The 25087-nt window shown below is 40.9% G+C and overlaps 1 protein-coding gene across 4 annotated transcripts in view; it reads left to right on the top strand.

Moving 5' to 3' along the window:
• ZNF143 (zinc finger protein 143) overlaps positions 1–25087 on the top strand; it is a 64624-nt gene that overhangs the window by 15703 nt on the left and 23834 nt on the right. For 3 of the 4 annotated variants that reach the window (XM_034995640.1, XM_034995643.1, XM_034995642.1), the window contains exons 2-10: positions 6690–6808; positions 7023–7115; positions 7954–8037; positions 8558–8641; positions 10102–10298; positions 11086–11160; positions 21774–21893; positions 23900–23975; positions 24672–24797. In XM_034995640.1, the coding sequence (XP_034851531.1) occupies positions 6697–6808; positions 7023–7115; positions 7954–8037; positions 8558–8641; positions 10102–10298; positions 11086–11160; positions 21774–21893; positions 23900–23975; positions 24672–24797 (967 nt within the window). In that variant the 5' untranslated portion in view covers positions 6690–6696. The remainder of the gene's footprint in view (positions 1–6689; positions 6809–7022; positions 7116–7953; positions 8038–8557; positions 8642–10101; positions 10299–11085; positions 11161–21773; positions 21894–23899; positions 23976–24671; positions 24798–25087) is intronic. The other variant, XM_034995641.1, reaches the window with a different exon arrangement.

The following is a 25087-nucleotide window of genomic DNA, read 5'->3' as shown; positions in this document are numbered from 1 at the left end:
TTTCTTTTTTCTTTTTTTTAGTTTTTTTTTTATTCTTATGTTAATCCCCATACATTACAACATTAGTTTTAGATGAAGTGTTCCATGATTCATTGTTTGTGCACAACACCCAGTGCTCCATGCAGAATGTGCCCTCCTCAATACCCACCACCAGGCTAACCCATCCTCCCACCCCCCTCCCCTCTAGAACCCTATTTGTTTTTCAGAGTCCATCGTCTCTCATGGTTCGTCTACCCCTCCGATTTCCCCCGCTTCATTCTTCCCCTCCCGCTACCTTCTTCTTCTTCTTCTTGCTTTTTTCTTTTTAAGTAGGCTCCACACCCAGCACGAGCCCAGTGAAGGGCTTGAACTCACGATCCTGAGATCAAGATCTTAGCTGAAATCAGGAGTCGGATGCTTAACCGACTGCGGCAACCAGGGGCCCCCGACTTTGTGCCTTTTTAATAGAGCAATGTCAGAAATGGCTTTTGAATATGCCAGAAGCTCTCTTTCTCCTGCTGCTTCTATTCCTGAAACTCCCTAGTCTCAGTGAAAGCAAACCAGGGCATGCTTCGCAACCTGCTGTCTGCAGGCATGCCCTTATCAAGCCATGTTGTTAGTGGCTAATCTGTTGAGGTTTGAGAGAAAGAGTTTTTAAAGTTCTTTTTTATATCAATGATTCAGTTAATATTAAGCCATCACCAAAACTGACATTCCTGATGACTAGACCTAGATGTTCATTTCTAAATTCTTGTCTCTGCGCTCACCTCTTTTTCTCGTAAGTATTTTTAGCGTTAAGCCTGGTAGACCTTATTGCAACCACCTTCCAGTCAGTGTCAAATATTCAGTTACTGAATGGTCCTAGAATTTGGCAAAGCCTTCAAATACCACCATTTCACCCATCCAGTAGAATATTCTACTGCCCAGATAAAATCGGTAGTATAAATTCTATCCCTGTATTTTACCCTTTAGCATCCTAGGGAGCGTGCAAAAACTCTACCTCATTTGCCAGTACGTTCCAGCTGCTCTGTATTTAATTGAATTACATTTCATCAGTGGAACATACTAAGTCCCTGAGTGTATTTAAATAAAACTGAAGAGACTTGAAAGACCATTTTCTACAAATGCTAACCAAGGCAGTGTAAACTGAAAGTGCAGGCATCCACTGTACAGGATAGCCCACTGTTTTCATGTTGCTCTATGTACCAAGGAACTTCCTCATTCCAGGTTAGGAGATGTCCTAAAATGTTGCATGAATGACCGTTAAATGGAAAAGCACCTTTTATAGTAGTGAATTTACAAGGCAAATTTGGAATCGAAAACAGGTAATAGGAAGACCTAGCTTCTCTGTTGCGTTTAGGTGAAACTGACCTGAGGTTAGGGTGTGAGTTTGACAGTTTCTGAAGGCCTGCCTTATGTGGCTCCATGCAAAGAGACATCTAAAATGTGTTAATCTAGATCTCTTCTCTTTTCTTTTCCTTTCTTTCCTTCCTTCCTTCTTTCTTTCTTCCTTTCCTTCTTCCTTTCTTCCCTTCCTTCCTTCCTTCCTTCCTTCCTTCCTTCCTTCCTTCCTTCCTTCCTTCCTTCCTGTAGGCTCCAGGCCAGTGTGGAGCCCAACGTGCGGCTTGAACTCACGACCTGAGCTTGAGATCAGGAGTTGGGCACTTAACCAACCGAGCCACCCAAGCACTCCAGATTTCTTTTTATATCTTTTTTTTTTTTAAGATTTTATTTATCAGAGAGAGAGAGAGAGAGCGTGCACACAAGCAGGGGGGAGCGGCAGGCAGAGGGAGAAGCAGACTCCTTGCTGAGCAAGGAGCCCGATGTGGGACTCGATCCCAGGACCCTTGGATCATGACCTGAGCCGAAGGCAGATGCTTAACCAACTGAGCCACCCAGGCATCCCTTTTTATATCATTTCTTATCATGATAAAGTTTACTTGCTTTTGGAGTTCTTGCTTTTATACCTGGACAGTTAGACTTATGTTTTCATAATAACTTGTGGTAATAATGGTCTCTAACAAATTTGGAATATCTGAGGTCTTTATATTTTATTTTATCATTTCTAAAGATTTTAAAGTAATCTCTCTACCGAACATGGGGCTCAAACTTACAACCCCAAGATCAAGAGTCACATGCTCCACCAACTGAGCCAGCAGGGTGCCCCAGGTCTTCACATTTTAAAATATTGGTATGATATAGATTCAAATCAGTGAGGAAATACTGATTTTTTTTTAAGAGTTGAAACCTAGTATTCAGTTACTAATTTTAACCAATTTTCAGACATTCTTTTTCTTCTTGCCGATAATTATAGATGTTTTTCACTTTTTTTAAAAGCTTATTATTATTTTTTTAGTAATCTCTACACCAATGTGGGGCTTGAACTCACGACCCCAAGATCAAGGGTCTCATGCTTTTCCAACTAAGATAGCCAGGTGCCCCGGATATTTTTCATGTCATTTCATTTCATTTCATCTCATTTCATTCATTTATTTATTTATTTAAATTATGAAATCTGTCAAACATAAGGAGGAGAATAAGTAATTGAATGAACACCCATGTACCCACCCAGCTTTTAACAGATCCTAACATTCTGCCATATGTGTTCAGCTCTTTTTTTTTTTAAAGATTTTATTTATTTGAGAAAGAGAGCACGTATGAGCATGTGCAGGGGGAGGGGCAAAGAGAGGGAGACGCAGACTCCCCACTGAACAGGGAGCCTGACTCAGGGCTCCATCCCAGGACACTTAACTGACTGAGCCACCCAGTTCTTTTTTAAAAAATTATGGTAAAAAAGCACAACATAAAATTTACATTTTAATCATTTTTGAGTACAATACAGTAGTGTTAACTGTATACACAGGGTTGTGCTGCAGACCTCTAGAAAGTTTTCATCTTGCAAAAATGCGTCTCTAGGGAACAAGTCCCCCTTTCCACTGTCCCCTAGTCCCTGGCAACCACGATGCTACTTTCTAAGAGTTTGACTACTTTAGATACCTCCTATTAGTGGAATCATGTAGTATGTGTCCTTTTTCTTAAGATTTTATTTGAGAGAGAGAGCACAAGAGCACAAGCAGGGGGAAGGGCAGAGGGAGAGGGAGAAGCAGACTCCCTGTTGAGCAGGGAGCCTGATTCAGGTCTTGATCCCAGGACCCTGGGATCATGACCCAAGCTGAAGGCAGATGCTTAACCGACTGAGCCACCCAGGTGCCCCATGGTATGTTTTTCGTAGGCTGACATGCATCATCATCTTCCAGAAAGGCAGGGACTTTATTACACACTGTGTCTTCTTGGAGTTTCCTGGAGTGTTCTAGCATAGCCTCCTCTTTGTCTGATTTTGGCCCATGATTCATTATTAAAGCACATGAAATTGACTACCTTTCAGAAGGTGGCCCTTTCTAAAGATATCATATATATCTTACATGTTCATTTCCACACATCCCGAAAATGTCAGTGACAGAAATGATCAAGAAGACACGATGATGGATATGATGTGAGCAGCTGCAGAGTTTGGTCTGTGGCTCATTCATGCCTTTTCTTCACTGTCATATTTTCCCCCATGTGATCGTTTTCTAACAAAGACCTTTGTATCCCACAGTCTTTTTTGAGAACTTTAAAAAGAAAATGTGCTGTATACCTGCCATCACTTACTATCTTTGGTAATTGTAGTACCATTTGAACTCCTCTAAGCCCTTTCTCCCATCACTGCTTCATGTATTTGCCAGCAGTTTATGTCCAAGAAACAGTTGTCTCTTCATCGTTCAGTTAATGTAGCTTCCCCCCCGCAATTAGGATCAAAACTATAGGTGCTGAAGCCTTCCTAAAGAAATTTAACAGTTGACCAGCTTTCAGGCAAGGGAGAACTTTTATTTATTGCAGATATGTCAGTTACCTGTTGATGCTATATACTGTAGTTATTTGGAGATTTTAAGTAATTAAATGAAAATGACAAAACTTGGGGCACCTGGATGGCTCAGCGGTTGAGCGTCTACCTTCGGCTTGGGTCATGATCCCAGGGGTCTGGGGATCAGGCCCCGCGTCATGCTCCCTGCTCAGCGGAGAGTCTGCTTCTTCCTTTCTCTCTCCCTTTGCCTCTCCCCCTGCTCGTGCTCTCTCTCTCTCAAATAAATAAATAAATCTTAAAAAAAAAAAAAATGACAAACCTTAGGGGCGCCTGGGTGGCTCAGGCGGTTAAGCATCTGCCTTCAACTCAGGTCATGTTCCCAGGGTTCTGGGATCGAGCCCCGCATAGGGCTCCTTGCTTAGCAGTGAGTCTGTTTCTCCCTCTCCCTCTCCCTCTCCCCCTCCGCCTGCTTGTTGTCTCTTTCTCTCTCTCAAATAAATAAAATCTTTTTTTAATAAGATTTTATTTATTTATTTGACAGAGACACAGCGAGAGAGGGAACACAAGCAGGGGGAGTGGGAGAGGGAGAAGCAGGCTTCCCTCTGAGCAGGGAGCCCGATGCAAGGCTCGATCCCAGGACCCCAGGATCATGACCTGAGCCAAAGCCAGACGCCTAACGACTGAGCCACCCAGGCGCCCCTATTTATTTATTTTTAAGATTTTATTTATTTTTTTGGCAGAGAGAAACACAGTGAGAGAGGGAACACAAGCAGGGGGAGTGGGAGAGGGAGAACAGGCTTCCCACGGAGCAGGGAGCCTGATGCGGGGCTCGATCCCAGGACCCTGCCACCATGACCTGAGCTGAAGGCAGACACTTAACGACTGAGCCACCCAGGCGCCCCAATAAATAAAATCTAAAAAAAAAAAAAAAAAAATGACAAACCTTAAGACATTTCTTAACACCATGACCCAAATTACCTTGTAATCTGCCTTTTAAAAAATTCATCTCCTAGAATACCGCAGAAATTACAATGCTTACTACATCTTTATAGGTGTTTCCCTTCCATTTCCTTATCTTAATTTGTTTCCGTTACAGAGTGATAGAACTTGTTCTGAAAATTAACCTCTCCCAATCCTATTCTCATCAGGCGTCTTAACAGCAGAATACTAGTGTTACTTTGAGGCTTCTCTGTTAACCCTTAGAGGTAGCAAGGAAGTGTTGAAGTTTCAGTCTGCTCTATGAACAGTTGTGGATGTGAATCTTTCAGGACTCCCTGAAAAGTCAGCCCTTGATTGACTTTTATCACCGTGGTGATACTTTCCTGGCTTTAATCCAAAGGGTACAGTTTAGTGTTTCTAAAATAAAAATCTTCAAGTAGTCATAAATACAATTGCAAATTATTACTATCTGCACATTGTTGTTTTAAATATTGACACTAAAATCAGATCTTTAGACCTGGAAAGTCCTCAAGAGATCCTCTGGTCCAATTCCTTGGCTCAAGGCAGCTAAGTTATCCCAACTCCTGTGTAAAGCAACTCAAGGCCTCCAGAGATAATGGGACCTGGAAGTAGGAAAAGAGAGGAAGGCGGTTGTGGTGGTGACTGGCAAAAGAGCCATTCATACATTTATTTAGCACCTGTTGTGTGTCTGTTATGTGTCTAGTACCTTTTAGACATGTGAGTCAGCAGTGAGCAAGCAGATAAAAATCCCAGTGCATTCTAGTGGAGGGAAAAATAGATAAGAAACAAACTAAATAGGGGCGCCTGGGTGTCTTAGTCAGTTAAGCATCGACTCTTGATTTTGGCTCAGGTCATGATCTCAGGGTCATGAGATTGAGCCCCGTATTGGCCTCTGCACTGGGTGTGGAGCCTGCTTAAGGTGCTCTCCTCCCTCTGCCCCTCGCCGCCCCTCCCCTTCTCCCTCTAAAACAAACAAACAGAAACAAACTAAGTAAATACACATAATATGTCAAATCATAAGTGCTATGCAGAAATATAATAAAGGAGGGAAAAGGGATAGGGTATATCATGGTTGGGAGGTGGGAGGTGCAGTTTGAAATGAAGTGAACAAAGAAGCTCTCATTGGGGTAACAACATTAAGACTTGAAGAAAATGAGGGAATAACAGTGAAGAGACTGCAAAGCATGTTTCAGGCAGAAGGAACATCAACTGTAAAGGTCCTGAGGCTACATCACCCAGTGTGTTTGAGCAAAGGAGGGACACCAATGTGGCTGAAACAAAATGAATGAGATAGCAGTAGGAAGTGAGGGGCAAGATCATCGGCCTCAGAGGCCAGGGTAAAGACTTTTGGCTTTACTCTGATAAGTTATCAGAAGGTTTTGAGCAGAAGAGGGACATGATCTAACTTTTCCCTTCTCAAGGGCACAGTGCCTGTTGTGTTGAGAGGAGACTGTGGGGCGGTCACAGGGGCAGCAGGGAGACCCGTTAGGATGCTATATGGCAGTCATGTGGGCAAGAGGTGGCAGGGGCTTGAATCAGGGCAGGGCTGGCAGAGTGAGAAGTGAGACTCAAGACGGCCCTCTGCAGATCGAGGCAACAGGATTGTGGAAGTAAGTGGGAATCCACCGTGTTAAACCCAAAGAACTCTAATGAAGTGGAAGCTTTAGGACATGGGACAAAACTGATAGGCAAGAGTTGTCAGTGTGCTCAATAGTTTACTGATGAATTATGGAAAGCGTGCTTTGGACTTTGGGTTAATACTCCTACCCCGCATATTGAGTGAAATTTCAGCTTATTTCAAACACTTTATTTTTGTAGCAAATTTCTGTGGTTCATGAATATTCTTTGTAGCTTTTATTTTATTTGCATTGTTCCTTGTTCTCAAGTGCCTATATTTTTCTTCAAGGTAGAAAATGTTGTTAGCCCAAATAAATCGAGATTCTCAGGGAATGACAGAGTTTCCTGGAGGAGGAATGGAGGCTCAACACGTTACCCTGTGCCTGACAGAGGCAGTAACAGTGGCAGGTGAGCAGTATTTATTTGAGGGGATCATGTGGGTTCCCTTGCTGTGGACACTGGGTGCAGGAGGACAGGGAGATATTTTTTGTAAATGCTAGAACTCCCATTTGAGTCTTAAGTTAAGCAGTCTGCCTTATGCCTAATTTTCATTTAAAAAACTTAATTTAGACAGCATGTGTGTGTGATAGTTATCTAAAGAAAATAACTTTTTTTATGATAGATGGTGACAATTTAGAAAATATGGAAGGTGTAAGCTTGCAAGCAGTAACACTTGCAGATGGTTCTACCGCTTATATACAACACAATTCTAAAGGTACGTGCCACTTACACAGCCCATGGGTTAATACCGGCAATTCATAACCTCAGAGTTGGAGCACCTAGCACCTCCAGCCCTTCCCAGCCCATTCTAAAGATGCTGTATTGCATATGGTAATTTTCAATAGTTTCAGGTTAATTTAAATTTGTTTTGATAATTTAGGGACACCCTTTGAGATATTTGGAATATACTCTGGGGTGTCAAAATTAGTGGGGAAATGGGGGGAGTGTTGCCAACCTCTTTCTAGTAAGACCCTTCTTGCTTTTTTAGTTCAAGTTATTATTTAATGTTTTTACAAAACATGCATGGAGGTATAGACATTTGGTTTTGCTTATATAACATTATCTGTAAATCAGTGTTTACTTTGCTCAGAGAAACAGCTCAGTTCTTGTTTTTATGGGAACCTACTGAGCACATGTATACATAGTCAGTGGACTTCTAGCACCTAGAAATGACAATGACATCTGGCCTCATATACACTGACGTATCTGTCAGTCTTCCCAGTTTCAGCTTCCCTGTAGTCAGGGTCACTGTACCTAAGTGGCTCTGAAAGGTAAATAGATTTAGCGCACATAGCTTGCTGTGATGAGCCACTCTTCCTCTTAAACTTATTTAATTGAAAATTAGAGGGGAGGAAGAATGGCTGAGGGAGGATTTTCTGCTTTCTGTAGGATCACTGGATGTGTTTTTGAATTGCCTCAGAACATTGAGGGAAGAATCAAGATGAACATGATCTTAAGTAGTGTATGTTTTTATAGTTGATACTATTTTGAAATTGTATAAAGTTTAAAATGTTTGCTTGTGCTTATTTATTGGCTTAAATCTTTTGTTCCAGATGGAAAACTCATAGATGGCCAGGTCATTCAATTGGAGGATGGTTCTGCTGCCTATGTTCAACATGTACCCATACCTAAAAGTAGTAAGTATTTGACACTTACTTACCCTCCCGATTCTCAGACTTCAGTATTTGCTGCCTCCAGCTTACCTCTTACTGTGTAAACTTGTTTGGGGTCTCTAGTCTTCCTTTTGAAAGGGGAGATCAGTAGGTGTCAAAGAGAGGATCTAAAGACCATTGGGACTTCACTGAGACTTCGTCTCAAAGATAATGGAAAAGAAGTTACTGGACTACACTCTAGAGATATCCTACGTGAATATTTCTATCACTTGAGCTAACTCCTACATGTCTCTCATTTTCTTCCTTTTTTATCCCCCTTCTTTCAACTCTCCTTATTCCCTAGTATATATTCCTAAAACAAGTATTCTACTATGTTTTTGCTAAGCACTTGCTTAAAGCAGCTTTACTGAAAATACTTTAATGTTCAAGGACTCATAAAACACGTGTAGGTTTTTATAGTGTGTTTAATGGTTTATTGACTCTTATTGCTAAGTTATCAGATTGTTCGAAAACATGGGATCTAAATGTAAGCATTGTTCTTGAGCAGGGGACAGTTTGCGTTTAGAGGATGGCCAAGCAGTGCAGCTAGAAGATGGAACTACAGCGTTTATTCACCATACCTCCAAAGGTAAACTAACTTTGGAAATAGGAATAAGGGAGAAGTGGGGGTGTGGGAAAAATAAGACCTGCCTATGTTTGCTGAAATGCTGTCACATAAAAGAAGATTTGTACTTGTTCTCTGAAATACAAGATGGCAGATTTGGGCACAGTCTAAGAGAAAACATTCTAATCATTTGAGCTGTCCAGTAACAGGTTGGAATAGCAAACAGCTGGTCCCTGGAAGACTTCAAATAGAGGCTACTATTCGAATATGGAAATTAAACATTTGAAAGTTAAATTGTTGATTTTTTTCCTCTTAAATATAATTTTTTAAAAGATTTTATTTATCTATTTGAGTGAGAGAGATGGCGAGAGAGAGTACAAGCAGTGGGGAGAGGGAGAAGCAGGCTCTGAGCTGAGCAGGGAGCCTGACATGGGGCTCGATCCCAGGACCCTGGGATCATGACCCGAGCTGAAGGCAGACGCTCAACTGACTGAGCCACCCAGGCGCTCCCTGAATATCATTTTTAAGCAAGATCCTTTGCCTATTGTGTTGGTCTTTAAAACGAAATAAAAATTTAAAATTTATTTGAAGCAAATGTGGCAAAAATGTGTCACCATGTTAATGCTTATTAACTTCGTGTAGGGAGGCCCAGGGACTTGAGGTGGAATGCATAGGAGTAATGAGCATAGCTCTGCAGCCAGACTATCTGGATTCAAATCCAGGCCTGCTGTCTTTTAGCTATGTGACCTTGTTCAAATTATTTAACCTCCCTGTGCTTCAGTTTCATCCTATGTAAAGTGAGTATTACAATAAGTATCCACATCATAGGGTAGTTATGAGGACAGAATGTGCAAACATGTAAAGCACAATATTTGTCACATAGGAAAGGCTCAATAAATGTTTGCTATTATTACCTTATAGAATATTTTATGGAATGACATAACATGTTTTAGAAAGATTTTAGTTGTGAAACCAAAGGGAAATCTTTTAAAATTTAGAATACTTAAATTTGTAAGTAAATTTGTTTAATTAAAGTTGAGAAAAAGTAAACTCTGAATATTCTTCTTTAGCAGTGGGACTTAATCACAGGTTCATTGTGATTGGCTAGATTTATTATTTCACAATGCTGTCTATATCTTGGTATGCTTATTTAGAAGGAAAAAAAGCCCATGGACTTTGGAGTCACCCTGACGTGAGTTTAGATCCTGGTTCCTCCACATACTGATTTTGACTGTTAATTGTTAGTTTTCTCAATTTTCTGGTTCCTAAGGAAAGTGACTTTACTTCCCCCAAACCTCAGTTTCCCTTCTGTAGAGTGAGGGTGGTAAATATACCTACCTCACAGAATCGTTGTGAGGATTGAAGGAAATCATACCTGCAAGGCCCATGGACCCACTCAGCTGAAGTTCCTTCCCTTCTTCCTTTTAACCTGTAACTCTGTCAGACTGCCTTTAATTTCATACCCTTCTCTTCCCCTCCCCCAGACAGTTATGACCAGAGCGCATTGCAGGCGGTGCAGCTGGAAGACGGCACCACCGCGTACATCCATCATGCGGTGCAGGTCCCGCAGTCTGACACCATCTTGGCAATTCAGGCTGATGGGACGGTGGCAGGTCTGCACACTGGGGATGCCACGATTGACCCCGACACCATCAGTGCTTTGGAACAGTATGCAGCAAAGGTACAGCATTTTACCATGTCAAGAACGTCCCAGACGCAGCTTCTTTACTTTTCATGAAAATAAAACAACAAAAAAGTGTACTTTATCGAATAAGAAACTAGCAATTCAAAGTCAAAATCAGACAGCCTTAAGGAGAAGATCAGTATTTATCTCGAAAGAAGTGAAGTGTAGGAAGAAATAGTTGAATACAGATGGAATGGAATAAGAGCTTATAGAAAAGAAAATGGTGACAGATAAGTCACAGAAAGATATATTCAAGGATGAGTGCTGTAAAAGAAATTATAATAAAGTATAGATGGAACAGCTAATGAATTAAGAAGTAGAAATCAGAGATTGGAAAAAGTGAAGGAAAGTCTCAGTTAAGTTTTACATCAAAAGGGCTGGGTTTTCTCCTTGCACAGAACATGTATCTTTCATAAAATTTAGTTATTTGTTTATTTATTTATTATTTATTTTAAAGATTTTATTTATTCATTAGAGATAGAGCATGAGCAGGGGGAGAGGCAGAAGGAGAGGGAGAAGCAGGCTCCCCGCTGAGCCAAGAGCCCGACGTGGGGCTTGATCCCAGGACCTTGGGATCATGACCTGAGCCAAAGACAGTTGCTTAAACATCTGAGCCACCCAGGCTCCCCTCTTTCATATAATTTAAAAGGTTTCTTTTTGCTGGTTTTTATAGCAGAAAATTTCAAACAAACACAAAAATGAATGATAATGAATCCCTATATACTTATCGCCTAAAGAAATGTCAAAAGGGAAAACTTTTTTAAGCTTTATTTTATTCCTCTAGGTGTCCATTGATGGAAGTGAAAGTGTAACAGGTACTGGAATGATTGGAGAAAATGAGCAAGAGAAAAAAATGCAGGTATGTAAAGCTACTTTTTTTATAGAAGAATCTCTTTATCTTAGCATTTCAAGGCCCTTCTGTGAATGAAAGCAAGAATAGCCAACTCACTACCTCTGTAGGAAAATCTTTTCAGAGAAAGAGTGTACGTATTAGGCAGTAGCTTTCTCGAACTACCTCCGGGCTCAGGATTCACTATGGATGCAGAGTGGCACTAAAGAAACAGAAGTATCCCAGAAATCCGAATAAAGTCTGTGTTCTGGAATCTGAGGCAGTTGTGGAGACCAGAGGATCTTCTGACTGCCTCCACCGAATGCAGTTTGTGGATCCTTCCTCTGGGGCCCCGCCGTTACTTTGACTAACTCACCCTCCCTACTTTGCTCTTTATGTCTCTATTTCTTCTGCTTCCACCTGATTCCCTACATACTTTCCTTTTCAACCTCGTAGAGAAGGTCCAGCCTTGCTGATCATCATGGTTCCTACTGGGCAAAGCTGTTTGTGCTTTTTATACCAGACTGCTTCCCAGCCTGCACATGAGTATCTGAATAGATACTCACCCTGGGTCCAGTCATTGGGCATCCATTACCCAAACAACAGCCCAAAGCAGTGGTGCCTCTAAAAGTTGTAGAGTAAATGCAAAATAATCACAGATGCTTTCTGGGAGATATATAAGTCAGAAATCCCAAACTCGCATAATTCAAGATTCTGTTTTGAATTACGTGTTTGTGTGGGGAGTGGGTGTTTGGGTGGGTGTTTGGGAGTTATATAATCATTATAGCATATTCTTGCTTTAATGCTGCTCCTTATTTCCTCAGCAGTTACCTCTAATAGTTTGTTGATTGTTCCCTCATGTCAGTTGTTTGCATTCTTTGAGAGTTTTATCGTACTTAACTCTGGTTCTAAAATTATTCCTTCAGGGCCACAATTTTAACTTGAGCATTATCATCACCACTTAATAACATGGAGTGATACTATTAGAAGTTATCGAGAAGATTTTACATTTATAATAGTAAATGATAAAATAACAGGAATCACTGAAATCACTGGTAGAAATGTGATACTTCTAAACATTGCTGAAGAGTCAGCATTTCTGTTTCCTCTCTGAAGTGGTATCATGAAGGGGCAGTAGTATAAACACAGTTTGCAATTCACCAAGCCCATCAGCTTTGATGCTGTGTGATTCTTGGTGAAATTTTCAAGTCTTTGAAGTCATAAAATGCGAAATATTTTTTGTACTGCAGTATGTCAAATCCACCGAGTCAAGCTCTACTAAAATGCAAATGTGGTATAAATATATTCAAGAGATGTAGGTCAGTGCCTTGGAGTCTATCTCTTATTAGTGACTAACAATTAAGTTTTTAAATAATGGAATATTTTTAAAAAGAGACAGTTGTAGCTACACTTGCAATAAACTAATATAGAATGGGTCTTACAAAAATGAGTAAATTTATCACTGGGCTGTATAATGTTATACTGTTATCATAAAAGTCTATCTATTACTGGGGCACCTGGGTGGATCAGTTGGTTAAGTGTCTGCCTTCTGCTCAGGTCATGATCCCAAGGTTCTGGGATGGAGCCCTGTGTTGGGCTCCCTGCTCAGCGGGAAGTCTGCTTTTCCCTCTACCCCTCACCCTGCTCGTGCTCTCTCTCACTCATTCTTTCTCTCTCTTGCTTCGCTCTCAAAAACATAAATAAAATCTTAAAAAAAAAGGTCTGTCTATTACCATCAATAATTATTTCTGAATCCAGAAATATAACTAGGAATTCAGTACTGCTGAAGGAAAATGTCATAAAAAGCCCTATTACTACAAACATATAACCATTTGGTGTTGGTGCCAATAGACAGAGAAACAGAAGGAAGTTGAATAGGATTTTTTTTGTAACTGTAGCTTTTTCTCCTTTGCCTTTTGTACCTCTCCTTTACAGGCTAGATCTACGCTATCCAATATGGTAGCCACATGTGGCTACTGAGCCCTTGAAGTGTGGCCACTCAGAATCAAGATGTGCTGTGAGTGTAAAATACATATAGGATTTTGAAGACTTATTATGAGAAAAAGAATGTAAAATATCTCAATAATTTCTCATATTCATTACATGTTGAAATGATAATATTTTAGACATATTGGGTTAAATAAAAGAATTACTAAAATTAGTTTTACCTGTTTCTTTTTACTTTTTAAATGTGGCTACTAGAACATATATATATATATACATATATTATGTTCAGTTAGCCAACATATAGTGCATCATTGTAGAACATATTTTTTTTTAAAGTAGGCTCCAGGCCCAATGTGGAGCGCAACACGGGGCTTGAACTCACAACCCTGAGATCAAGACCTGAGCTGAGATCGAGAGTTGGATGCTTAACTGACTTAGCCATGCAGGTGCCCCAGAACTTTTTAAATTATGTACGTGGCTTGCACTTGTGACTTCTATTTCTCTTCATTAGTGTTGGACCGGAAGTTCATGAATCCTCCATCCTTTCATACAATTTCATACCATACTTGAGGTTGAGAGCCCAGTACATAGTATTAAAAGGTCAAAATATCCCAAAAGAACCACTGCAAGTAAGCAGCACCTTCTCTTGGTACTCCTATTTCTGCCAGAATGCTTAAGAAGTTAGAACTCTGTGCCTGGCTAAACTTTAAATAAAGAGATCTGTAGCTAATGCAGTAGATTTTTTGTAAATAGTCTTGTCTCAGAGCTCTAGATTTTTTTTCATCTGAGACTTACAGTTTAGAACTCTTTCTTTCATCTGTAACATAAACATACTAATTGTGCTGCTGAGTTGATCTCTTAACATGAAACCAGGTTTCATAAGACAAGACAGACCTAGAGTATCTAAAGCAGCTGTCCTTATGGGGGGACAGTTTTGCCGCCCCCACCAGGAGACATTTAGCAATGTCTGGAGACAGTTTTGGTTGTCACAATTGGGGGAATATTACAGGCATGTAGTGGGTAGATGTCCTGCAAGCATATGACAGCCCCCACAACAAAGAATTATCCTGTTCAGAATGTCAGTAGAGCCAAATTTGAAAACCCTGATCTAAAGTACTCTATTTAAGGACATCTGAGTGTTCATTTGTGAGAACCGTAAGGCTGATGGGGTGGGTATTTGGGGGAGGCTCTGACTGCTGTCATTGCCCTCATGCTGTACCACCCTTAGTTAAGTAGAAAACAGCGTGGTATTAAAGTAGCACACATGTATAATCAAAAATCCACGTAGTTTCTACTCTGCCATGTAGTAGCTGTGTGAATGAGCAAATTACGTGACTTCTCTGGATCTGGGCTTTCTCATCTGCTAAATGAGAATAACAGTAATCTTGCCTTACCCATCTCATGAGGTTATGAAAACCAAGTGAGATTTTCATTTGATGAATATTTTAAGGAACACATGAGAACATAATTTGCAACTGTGTAAGTATTATACAACGTTGTTCCTGCTTTACATGTTCTCGCTTTTTTTCATGGTAGCCATTGGTTTATTTTAACTTCATTTGAAACTAATTGTATTTACATTGGAGATCAAAGTTCTTTGGCTTGGTACTTTTATTTATTTATTTTTATTTTTTATTTTTTTTTAAGATTTTATTTATTTGAGAGAGAATGAGAAAGAGCACATGAGAGGAGTTAGGGTCAGAGGGAGAAGCAGACTCCCTGCCGAGCAGGGAGCCCGATGCGGGACTCGATCCAGTGACTCCAGAATCATGACCTGAGCCGAAGGCAGTCGCTTAACCAACTGAGCCACCCAGGCGCCCCAGGCTTGGTACTTTTAATCAGTACTCTAATAGAAAGTACAGAAAGCCAGTCAAATCAGCTTAGGGAAAACGAGATATTGTAAGGATATAGCAGAGCTTATAAAAAGCCAAGAACAGGAACTGCTGGACAGCCAGGCTTCACAGGAACCAGAATTGCAAAGAAGTCAGGATTGGAGGTTGATCTCATTCCTTTTTTTTTTTTTTAAGAGTTTTTTTTTTTTTTAAGGTTTTATTTATTTATTTGAGAGAGAGAATGAGATAGAGAGCATGAGAGGGGGGAGGGTCAGAGGGAGAAGCAGACTCCCTATTGAGCAGGGAGCCTGGTGCGGGACTCGATCCCGGGACTCCAGGATCATGACCTGAGCTGAAGGCAGTCGCTTAACCAAATGAGCCACCCAGGCGCCCCAGTCTCACTCCTTTTTCTTCCTCCTCCCCTCTTCCATGGCATCTCTGCTTTCTTCTCTGTAGACAGGTGTCCTCTTTGTCTTCATTGAATTTGCATATAGCTCATCACAGCCGTGCTTGCTCAGGTTTACCACCCACAACCAACTCAAGATTTTCCTTTATTTCTTAGGTCAAATTCCAGGGAAGGAAATTTTGTGGACTTAGCTTGATTTTTTTTTTTTTTAAGATTTTATTTATTTATTTGAGAGCGAGAGAGAGAGCATGAGAGGGGGAGGGTCAGAGGGAGAAGCAGACTCCCTGCCGAGCAGGGAGCCCGATGCGGGACTCGATCCTGGGACTCCAGGATCATGACCTGAGCTGAAGGCAGTCGCTTAACCAACTGAGCCACCCAGGCGCCCCTTAGCTTGATTTTTAAGTTGAGCCCAATGAGGTATAGTTTACTGGCCAGCCTATACACACCATCTGTTCTGGTTATCAGGCTCTGTGGCTGGCGTGGCAGATTCACCCAGAACATGGGTTAGGTGATTACCCCCAAACCTGCCTGTATATATAGGCAGTTTGAATGTGGATCATACTTCATGCATATTTTCTGTACTTTTATCTAGCTATGTGATCTTGGGCAAACGAACCTTGCTTTTCTAAGCCTCTTCATCTCTAAAAGGCAGGTATTTGATCAGTGATTATTAATCAGGGGCAAACATGAGATTGAGCTACAGAGCTTTTTTTATTTATTAATTTTTTTAAAGATTTTATTTATTTATTTGACAGAGAGAGACACAGCCAGAGAGGGAACACAAGTAGGGGGAGTGGGAGAGGGAGAAGCAGGCTTCCTGCAGAGCAGGGAGCCTGACGCGGGGCTCAATCCCAGGACCCTGGGACCATGACCTGAGCCAAAGGCAGACACTTAACCAACTGAACCACCCAGGTGCCCCTGAGCTACAGAACTTTTAAAAAATAGCCCATGACGGGGCGCCTGGGTGGCTTAGTCGTTAAGCGTCTGCCTTCAGCTCAGGTCATGATCCCAGCGTCCTGGGATCGAGCCCCGCGTCAGGCTCTCTGCTCGGCGGGAAGCCTGCTTCTCCCTCTCCCACTCCCCCTGCTTGTGTTCCCTCTTTCACTGTGTTTCTGTCAAATAAATAAAATCTTTAAAAAAAAATAAAAATAAAAATAACCTATGACTGGGGCGCCTGGGTGGCTCAGTCCGTTAAGCCTCCAACCCTTGGTTTTGGCTCAGGTCAAGATCTGAGGGTCAGCAGAGAGCCTGCCTCTCGTCTCCTTCTTTGCCACTCCCCCTACTCACACTTTCTCTCTCTCTAAACTAAATAAATATTAAAAAACAAAAAAAACAGGGGCGCCTGGGTGGCTCAGTTGGTTAAGCATCTGCCTTCAGCTCAGGTCATGATCCTGGAGTCCTGGGATCGAGCCCCATGTCCAGTTCCCTGCTGGGCAGGGAGCCTGCTTCTCTCCCTCTCCTCCCAGTTCCTGCTGTCTCTTGCGATCTCTGTCTCTCTCTCTCTCAAATAAATAAAATCTTTAAAAAAACAAAAACAAAAACTTATGACTAAGATCAGTTTTCCGAGATTTGATCAGTAGGTCTGAGATGGAACCCAGGATTTTTTCAAAAAATATTTTTAGTAGGGTTTTTTTCTTTTAAATCATTTCAAAGAAATACATTGAAAAAACCCAAAATGACTAATTATCTTACTATATTGATCGCTACTGTATACTTTCTTTTTTAAGATAATCATGTTTACTTTTAGAAAATCCATGTGTTGTCTAATCATCAAATTCTTTCATTACTGTTTTATAGTTTTCAGAGTACAGGTCTTCACCTCCTTGGTTAAGTTTATTCCTAGGTATTTTATTCTTCCTGGTACAATGGTAATGTACCTGTTTTCTTAATTTCTCTTTCTGCTATTTCATTGTTAGTGTATAGGAATACAACCAATTTCTGTGTATTAATTTTCTGTCTTCCTACTTTACTGAATTCATTTATTCTAATAGTTTTTTGGTGGAATCTTTAGGGTTTTCTTTCTTTTTTTTTTTTTTTAAAGATTTTTATTTATTTGACAGAGAGAGAAACAGCGAGAGCAGGAACACAAGCAGGGGGAGTGGGAGAGGGAGAAGCAGGCTTCCTGCCGAACAGGGAGCCTGATGCGGGGCTCGATCCCAGGACCCTGAGATCATGACCTGAGCCGAAGGCAGACGCTTAACGACTGAGCCACCCAGGCGCCCCTCTTTAGGGTTTTCTATGTATAGTATCATGTCATCTGCAAATAGTAACAGTTTAACTTCTTTTTTCCTGATATAGATGTCTTTTATTTCTTTGCTTCTCTGACTGCTGTGGCTGGACCACTTTCTTACACCATACACAAAAATAAACTCAAAATGGATTAAAGACCTAAATGTGAGACCTGAAACCATAAAACCCTTAGAGGAGAACAAAGGCAGTAATTTCTCTGACATTGGCTATAGCAACATTTTTTTGTAGACATGTCTACAAAACAGAAACAAAAATTAACTATTGGGACTACGTTAACATAAAAAGCTTTTGCACAGCAAAGGAAACCATCAATAAAACAAAACAACCTACTGAATGGGAGAAGATATTTGCAAATGATATATCTAATAAGGGGTTAATATCCAAAATATATACATTAAAAAAACCCACAACACCAGAAAAACAAATAATTGGATTAAAATGGGTAGAGGACCTGAAAATACTAATTCAAAAAGATATATGCACTCCTATCTTTATTACAGCATTACATACAATAGTGAAGATATGGAAGCAGCCCAAGTGTCCGTTGATTGTGGAATAGATAAAGAAATTATGGTATATATAAAATGGAATATTTTTCAGCCATAAAAAAAAATGAGATCTTGCCATTGGTGACAACTTGGATGGATCTAGAGGGTATGCCAAGTGAAACAAGTCAGAGAAAGACAAATACCATATGGTTTCATTTATATGTGGAATCTAAAAAATAAAACAAATAAATTAACAAACAAAAAGCAGAATCAGTCCTATAAATGCAGAGAACAAAACAGTGGTTACCAGAGAAGAAGGGGTGTGGGGGGATGGGCAAAATGGGCGAAGGGGAGGGGGAGATACAGGCTTCCAGTTAGGGAACGAATACATTGAGGGGATAAAAGGCACAGCCCAGGAATCTCGTCAGTGGTCTTGTAATAGTGTTGGATGGTGACAGGCGCTAGCCACACTGTGGTGAGGGTGGCATATCACACAGAGACGCTGAACCACTATGCTGTAGACCCAAAACTAATACAACATTGTGTGTCAACTATACTCAAGTAAAAAAAATTAGATTAAGGGGCGCCTGGGTGGCTCAGTCATTAAGCGTCTGCCTTCAGCTCAGGTCGTGGTCCCAGGGTCCTGGGATCAAGCCCAGCATCAGGCTCCCTGCTCAGCGGGGAGCATGCTTCTCCCTCTCCCACTCCCCCTGCTTGTGTTCCTTCTCTCACTGTGTCTCTCTCTGTCAAATAAATAAATAAAAATCTTTAAAAAAAAAAATTAGATTAAAAAAGAACTTACCTAATTGTACCCTTAAAAAAAATCCAAATGGTATAGAGAGGTAAAAATAAAAAGTGAAGGACCACTTGCTACCCAATGATAATCATTGTTAGAATATCTCTGGAGGATTTTTGTTTGTTTGTTTGTTTAAGTAGGCTCCACGCCCAGTGTGGGGTTCGAACTCATGACCCTGCGATCAAGAGTCACATGCTCTACCAACTGAATCAGCCAGGCGCCCCTTTGTTTTTTAAATCTCCCTGGCAATTCTGATGTGTCCCATGTTCCCTCAAGGTCCCTCTGTTGCCACACTTCTTTGATTAATTCCTTTCTTGAAAGAGAACATACTTTTAAAAATTCTTTTTTTTTTTTTTAAAGATTTTATTTATTTATTTGAGAGAGAGAGAATGAGAGAGAGCACATGAGAGGGGGGAGGGTCAGAGGGAGAGGCAGACTCCCCGCCGAGCAGGGAGCCCGATGCGGCATTCGATCCCGGGACTCCAGGATCATGACCTGAGCCGAAGGCAGTCGCTTAACCAACTGAGCCACCCAGGTGCCCTACTTTTAAAAATTCTTCAGGTAGCTTGCATTTTATCCTTTCCCAAGAGTATAAATTACATCCTAATATACAGGTTTACGCACATCAGATAACAAAAGTTCTATATGCTGTGTGCATCAGACCTTTACAGTAAATGGAATTTCAAGTACTGAACTAGGCAGTAAAATCACCGGTTTTCCTCAACCCTGTCAGCTCTCACTCGGCAGCTACAGAAACTCTGCCGGGTAGTTACTGCTCTGCCGCACCCTAAAGCCTGGTGGGTGACTAGCGTGAGCTCTAGAGCTAATCTGCTTCAAGTCCTACTTCCCAGCCTTTGACCTTGGGCAAGTGACATTACTTAACTACCTTGAGCCTCATTTTTCCTATTTGTAAATCATAGGAAATATTTAATTCACTGGATAGTCATGGAGGACCAACAAGATAGCACAGGCAAAGCACCCACCACGATGCATCACGTAAACGCACCTCCTCAGTAAATGATAGTGAACCTCTTTATTATTGAAGTCACTTTGGAATTCAGTCCTAGGCTCAGCGCTTTATTTACCAGTGGGATTTGCACCTCCTCAGAACCCTAGAATGTTAAAGCTAGAGGGGACTTAGCATTATCTTCTTGTACGGTGGTTTTCAAACTCTGATTTTTCAGTCGGGGGAGATCCTAGGGTTTCTTTGTGGTCCCTCAGGGACTAGCAGAGCTCTGAGCCACCCACACCTGCCTGGGCCAGCAGAGGCAGGAATGCTTTTATCTGTTTTGCACAATAGAATGCTATGTAAGATTTCATCTGGCAAAGGAATTTAACTCCTTGAAAAAAGTTTAAAAAAGAAAAAAAATCACTGATTTAGTACAGTATGTTCTTTATACAGACAAACAAGCCCTACTGACTTGCACAAGGTCACACAGTGAATTTATGGCAGGGCTAAGGTTCTCTCTTAATTCCCAGAACATACATTAAGCAAAATAGTAATGAAGTCATTTTCTGTACATGGTTTTAGAAGATGATTAGTATTTCACTGGTATTAGCTTCTCTAACATTCCCTTATGATAATATATCAGGTTTTTCTTTTGACAAAGACTGAGTATGTCCTATACTGAAATAACCGATACAGCCCTGAAATACCTATTACAGCTTTAGGCTATTCATTTAGCTTTTGAAACTTGGACTCTGTCCACCTTCACCCTTAAAATATCTGCAGAATCATGTATTGCTTTCTATTCCGTGGTCATTGTCCTAGGCTAGTTTTCACCACTTCTTCCCTGCATATTCATGATTACACAGACTTTAGGTTCCTTGCCTCTTTTGTCTTTCACTGTTTCATACCATTACCAGAGTTGCCTTTCTAAAACACAGAGCTGATCTTGGTCAATCCCTTACTTTAAAAATGTTGGGGCATCTGGAAGAGCATGTGACTCTTGATCTCGGAGTTGTGAGTTCAAGCCCCACATTGGGTGTAGGGTTTACTCAAATAAATAAACTTAAAGAAGAATGTTAAGGCCTGTCTTTGCTTTCATTGTCTGGGTTAACTCTTCAGAATGACTTCTAAAGCTCTTCCTGAATGTGGTCTTCAGCTTCCCTTTCTTTTTCATGTTACTCTGTCATATAGATAATAATCCTCTTGTACTAAGTTTCCAGTTCTTCCAGGCACACTTCCATACTTTTGGTCATACTCTTCCTTCTGTCTGGACTGCTCGCCTCATTCCTCATTTCCAGCCTTCAAATTGCACTTCGAAACAAGTCACCCTAACCTACAGCTCTGTCACCACAGGGCCCATAGAGTAGAAAGTCGTTCTTCCTTCCATTTTTATGGTATCTTAATTTCTAAAATAGGTGGTCATCTTTAAAAGCTTCTAAAATCAGGACAATTGTTTGAAGTCTTGTGGTGTTGAGTCCCAGAAAAATGATCTACTGAATATAAGAACAGACTAGGATCATATGCATTGTACTATCTCCCACAGGTGACCACAGGGACATAAACCCCTCTTTTTTGTTGCTTTGAAATGCTTTTGAAATTGAAAATGCTCTTTACATTGTTTAGGACAGATGTCCTATATATACATACATATATATATATATCCCTTGAGCATGTCATGGAATACCTGCATACAATGGTGATGCTACCTGGGTTGATTTTTCTAGAATGGGAATAGATCTGTGAGCTCTAGCTATGCCCCCTCGTGGATCTCATCTTTTGACTTCTTCCACAGCTGCTGACTTCAGCTATAGAACAGAAATAACCTAACTGGTTCAACACGATAGAATCTTTGTAAAATGATCATTTGAGTCTGGAAACCCACATTACAGTTTTATCTTTTTTATTCTGAAAACAGTAATTTCATCTACTTTATTTCTATATAAATAATTTAAATCCTACTTTTTGTTTCATCTAGATTGTCTTACAAGGACATGCGACAAGAGTAACTGCTAAATCCCAGCAGAGTGGAGAGAAGGCATTTCGATGTGAATATGATGGATGTGGAAAATTATATACGACAGCTCATCATCTTAAGGTATATTTAAAGGAAATGCTGTATCTAATTACGACAATACCTAGGACATTAAATGCCAACACAATATATTTATAGCATTCAAACACCATTATTTTCCCTCACTTACCAAGATAAAGACACACTCACACTTACACACAGGCCATGTAAAACCCTGTGCAGATTTTAGAAGCTGTCACCTCTTCGAGAGCTTGGACTGTTCTTCATCTCTGTCTCCCTAATATCTGGCATACTACCTGGCACATGATAGATACTCTATTTGAATATATTTTTGTCGGATGTGAAATTTATGTAAGTTTAGGAGAAATGTGTGTGCAATTATTCTGTTAAGAGTGATTTGCAGAAGTTTCTGTTAATGTGCCCTGTCTTCCAAGTATATGAACCAAATATTTTTATGGCAGCTACATACAACATACCATGACTCAGCAGCTAACACTTAGTGAATAACTTACGGTGGGTCAGGAGGCAGGCATGTAACCTATTTAGAATAGCAGTCCCCATTACCCATCGGTGTGTGACCTTGACATGTTACATGGCATCTTAGGGCCTCATTTTCCTTGTTGTACAAGCACCCCCCTCATAGAGTGGTTGTGAGAAATAAACAAGCAGATACTGTATATGGAAAGTACCGAAAAGAATGGCCTGGTAGAGATTCAGTAAATGTTGGCCACTGTCGTGATAATGCGTTTGCCACGGCAGCCCTCTACGGTAAATGCGGTTACGTCTCGGCTTTACGGAGAGGATCTGAGGCTCAGAGAAGGCACATGCCATGGCCATCCCGCTAGTCCACGTTAAAGCCTTGCCTCGGGGCAGGGCCCCTCTCGCAGCAGCCTCCACACTCTTTTTTTTTTTTTTTAATTTTTTAAAGATTTTATTTATTTGACCAGCCTCCAAACTCTTAACCTTACGTTGTGTAGCCTCTCCCTATGCTCTGCTCCTAGCTCTCACTGTGTCTATGTTCTGTACAGACACCTTTGACCACTGTAGAGGAATGCGCACCTCCAGTACTCCTGTTCTGTATTTAAAATGAGTACTTCTTGGGGCGCCTGCATGGCTCAGTCGTTAAGTGTCTGCCTTCGGCTCAGGTCATGATCCCAGGGTCCTGGGATCGAGCCCCGCATCGGGCTCCCTGCTCCTCAGGAAGCCTGCTTCTCCCTCTCCCTCTCCCCCTGCTTGTGTGCACTCTCTCTCTCTGTCAAATAAATACATAAAATCTTTAAAAAAATAATAATATAGGGCGCCTGGGTGGCTCAGTTGGTTAAGCGACTGCCTTCGGCTCAGGTCATGATCCTGGAGTCCCTGGATCAAGTCCCGCATCGGGCTCCCTGCTCGGCAGGGAGTCTGCTTCTCCCTCTGACCCTCCCCCTCTCATGTACTCGCTCTCTCTCATTCTCTCTCTCTCAAATAAATAAATAAAATCTTAAAAAAATAATAATAATAATATAAATAAATAAATAAAATGAGTACTTCTTACCATACAGCATTTAGGTCTATATTGAGAATTGTTGGGCCATAGTTTTTGAGGAAAGTTGTCTTTTGTTTTTCAAAAAAAACCATACAAACAACAAAATACAGTTCACCCTTGAAAGCACAGGTTTGAGCTGCATGGTCTGCTTCTATGTGAATTTTTTCAATAAATACGTTATAATACTGTAATTGTATTTTCTCTTATCTTCTTAATAACATTTTCTTTTCTGTGGCTTACTGTATTGTAAGAATACAGTATGTAAAGCATATAACATGAAATAATGTGATAATCAGCTTTATGCTATTGGTAAGGCTACTGCTCAACAGTAGGCTGTTAGTAGTTTACATTTTTGGGGGGTTGAGAAGTTATACGCTGGTTTTCGACTGCACGAGAGGCGGGGGTCAGCACCCCTAACCCCTGCGTTGTTCAAAGGTCAACTGTAATTCAACAGAGGGGAAAAAAGAAAAATAGGTCTTTGTTGAGACCATCTACCTGAGAGATGCCTAAAGGAAATAGAATCATGCCTGCATTTTAATGACAGGTCCATGAGAGATCACACACGGGAGACCGGCCTTATCAGTGTGAGCATCTAGGCTGTGGGAAAGCATTTGCAACAGGTAAAAACATGAATTTTTTTTTGTTTCATTGTTCCACTTAGGGGGCAAGCAGAGACTGGCCAGGGGCAGGAACTGACCCCTTGCCTTTGTCTGAATTAGTGGATGCATGATGACCAGTGTTTCAGTCTCTCCCTTACCTTTCTCTTGTGCTGCTTGCTCTATTCTCTCTCTCTCTCTGTTTCCATTTTTCTCCTCAGGCCTATTTCTGCCTACTGTGTTTGGTGTTTCACTCCACACTCTGCTTTCTTTTAGCAGAAAAGTAAAAGCTGAGCATTAGAAGTGGACACAGAATTTAACGTTAGGACAGACCTGAGGGAACCATGGGCAACTGGGACTTAGCAGGGGTTGGGTCCTGCCTGGGGACACATCCAGCAGGGCAAGCACTGTTCCCTATTCCTCATTTAATGTCTCGATTCCACCTGAAGCTTTTGGGGTATGAGTTGTGAACATCTAATAAGATTGGGGCACTTTAAAAAAAGAAACACATACAGCCTCTTCTAGACAGAGATGAAACTATGGAATTTCCAGCATGACAGCCCTTAGCTGTCTTACTCTTGTCCATTGTTAATAGCTGCTCTGTTGTGTTTGCCTAATATTATATCCTTGCTGTTTACTGTATTTTTCAATTGTTTAATCTCAATGGGCATGCTTAGAGGGGTCTCATATAATTAAATTCCTTTTAAATTTTTTTTAAAGGTTATGGATTAAAAAGTCATGTCAGAACTCATACAGGAGAAAAGCCATATCGGTGTTCAGAAGATAATTGTACTAAGTCTTTCAAAACTTCAGGAGATCTACAGAAACATATCAGAACTCATACAGGTACTGGAATGAACAAATACCATATGTAGGCCAGGATCTGATTGATTGATTGATTGATTTAAGGCCAGGAATTTTTTTTTTAATTTTATTCATTTATTTGAGAGAGACAGCATGTGTGCCCATGAGCTGGGGGGGAGGGGCAGAGGGAGAGGGCGAGGGACAAGCAGACTAAGCACAGAGCCCGACGTGGGGCTTGATCCCAGGACCCCAAGATCATGACCCGAACCGAAGTCAGAAGCTTAACTGATTGAGCCACCCAGGCGCCCTGAGGCCAGGAATTCTTAATTTGT

This window comes from Mirounga leonina, unplaced genomic scaffold (genome assembly GCF_011800145.1).
Source record: "Mirounga leonina isolate KUSES-001 unplaced genomic scaffold, KU_Mleo_1.0 Mir_92, whole genome shotgun sequence".
NCBI classification, from domain to species: Eukaryota; Metazoa; Chordata; class Mammalia; order Carnivora; family Phocidae; genus Mirounga; species Mirounga leonina.
The sequence above is the reverse complement of the archived record's forward strand: the minus strand, read 5'-3'. Positions and strand labels throughout refer to the sequence as shown.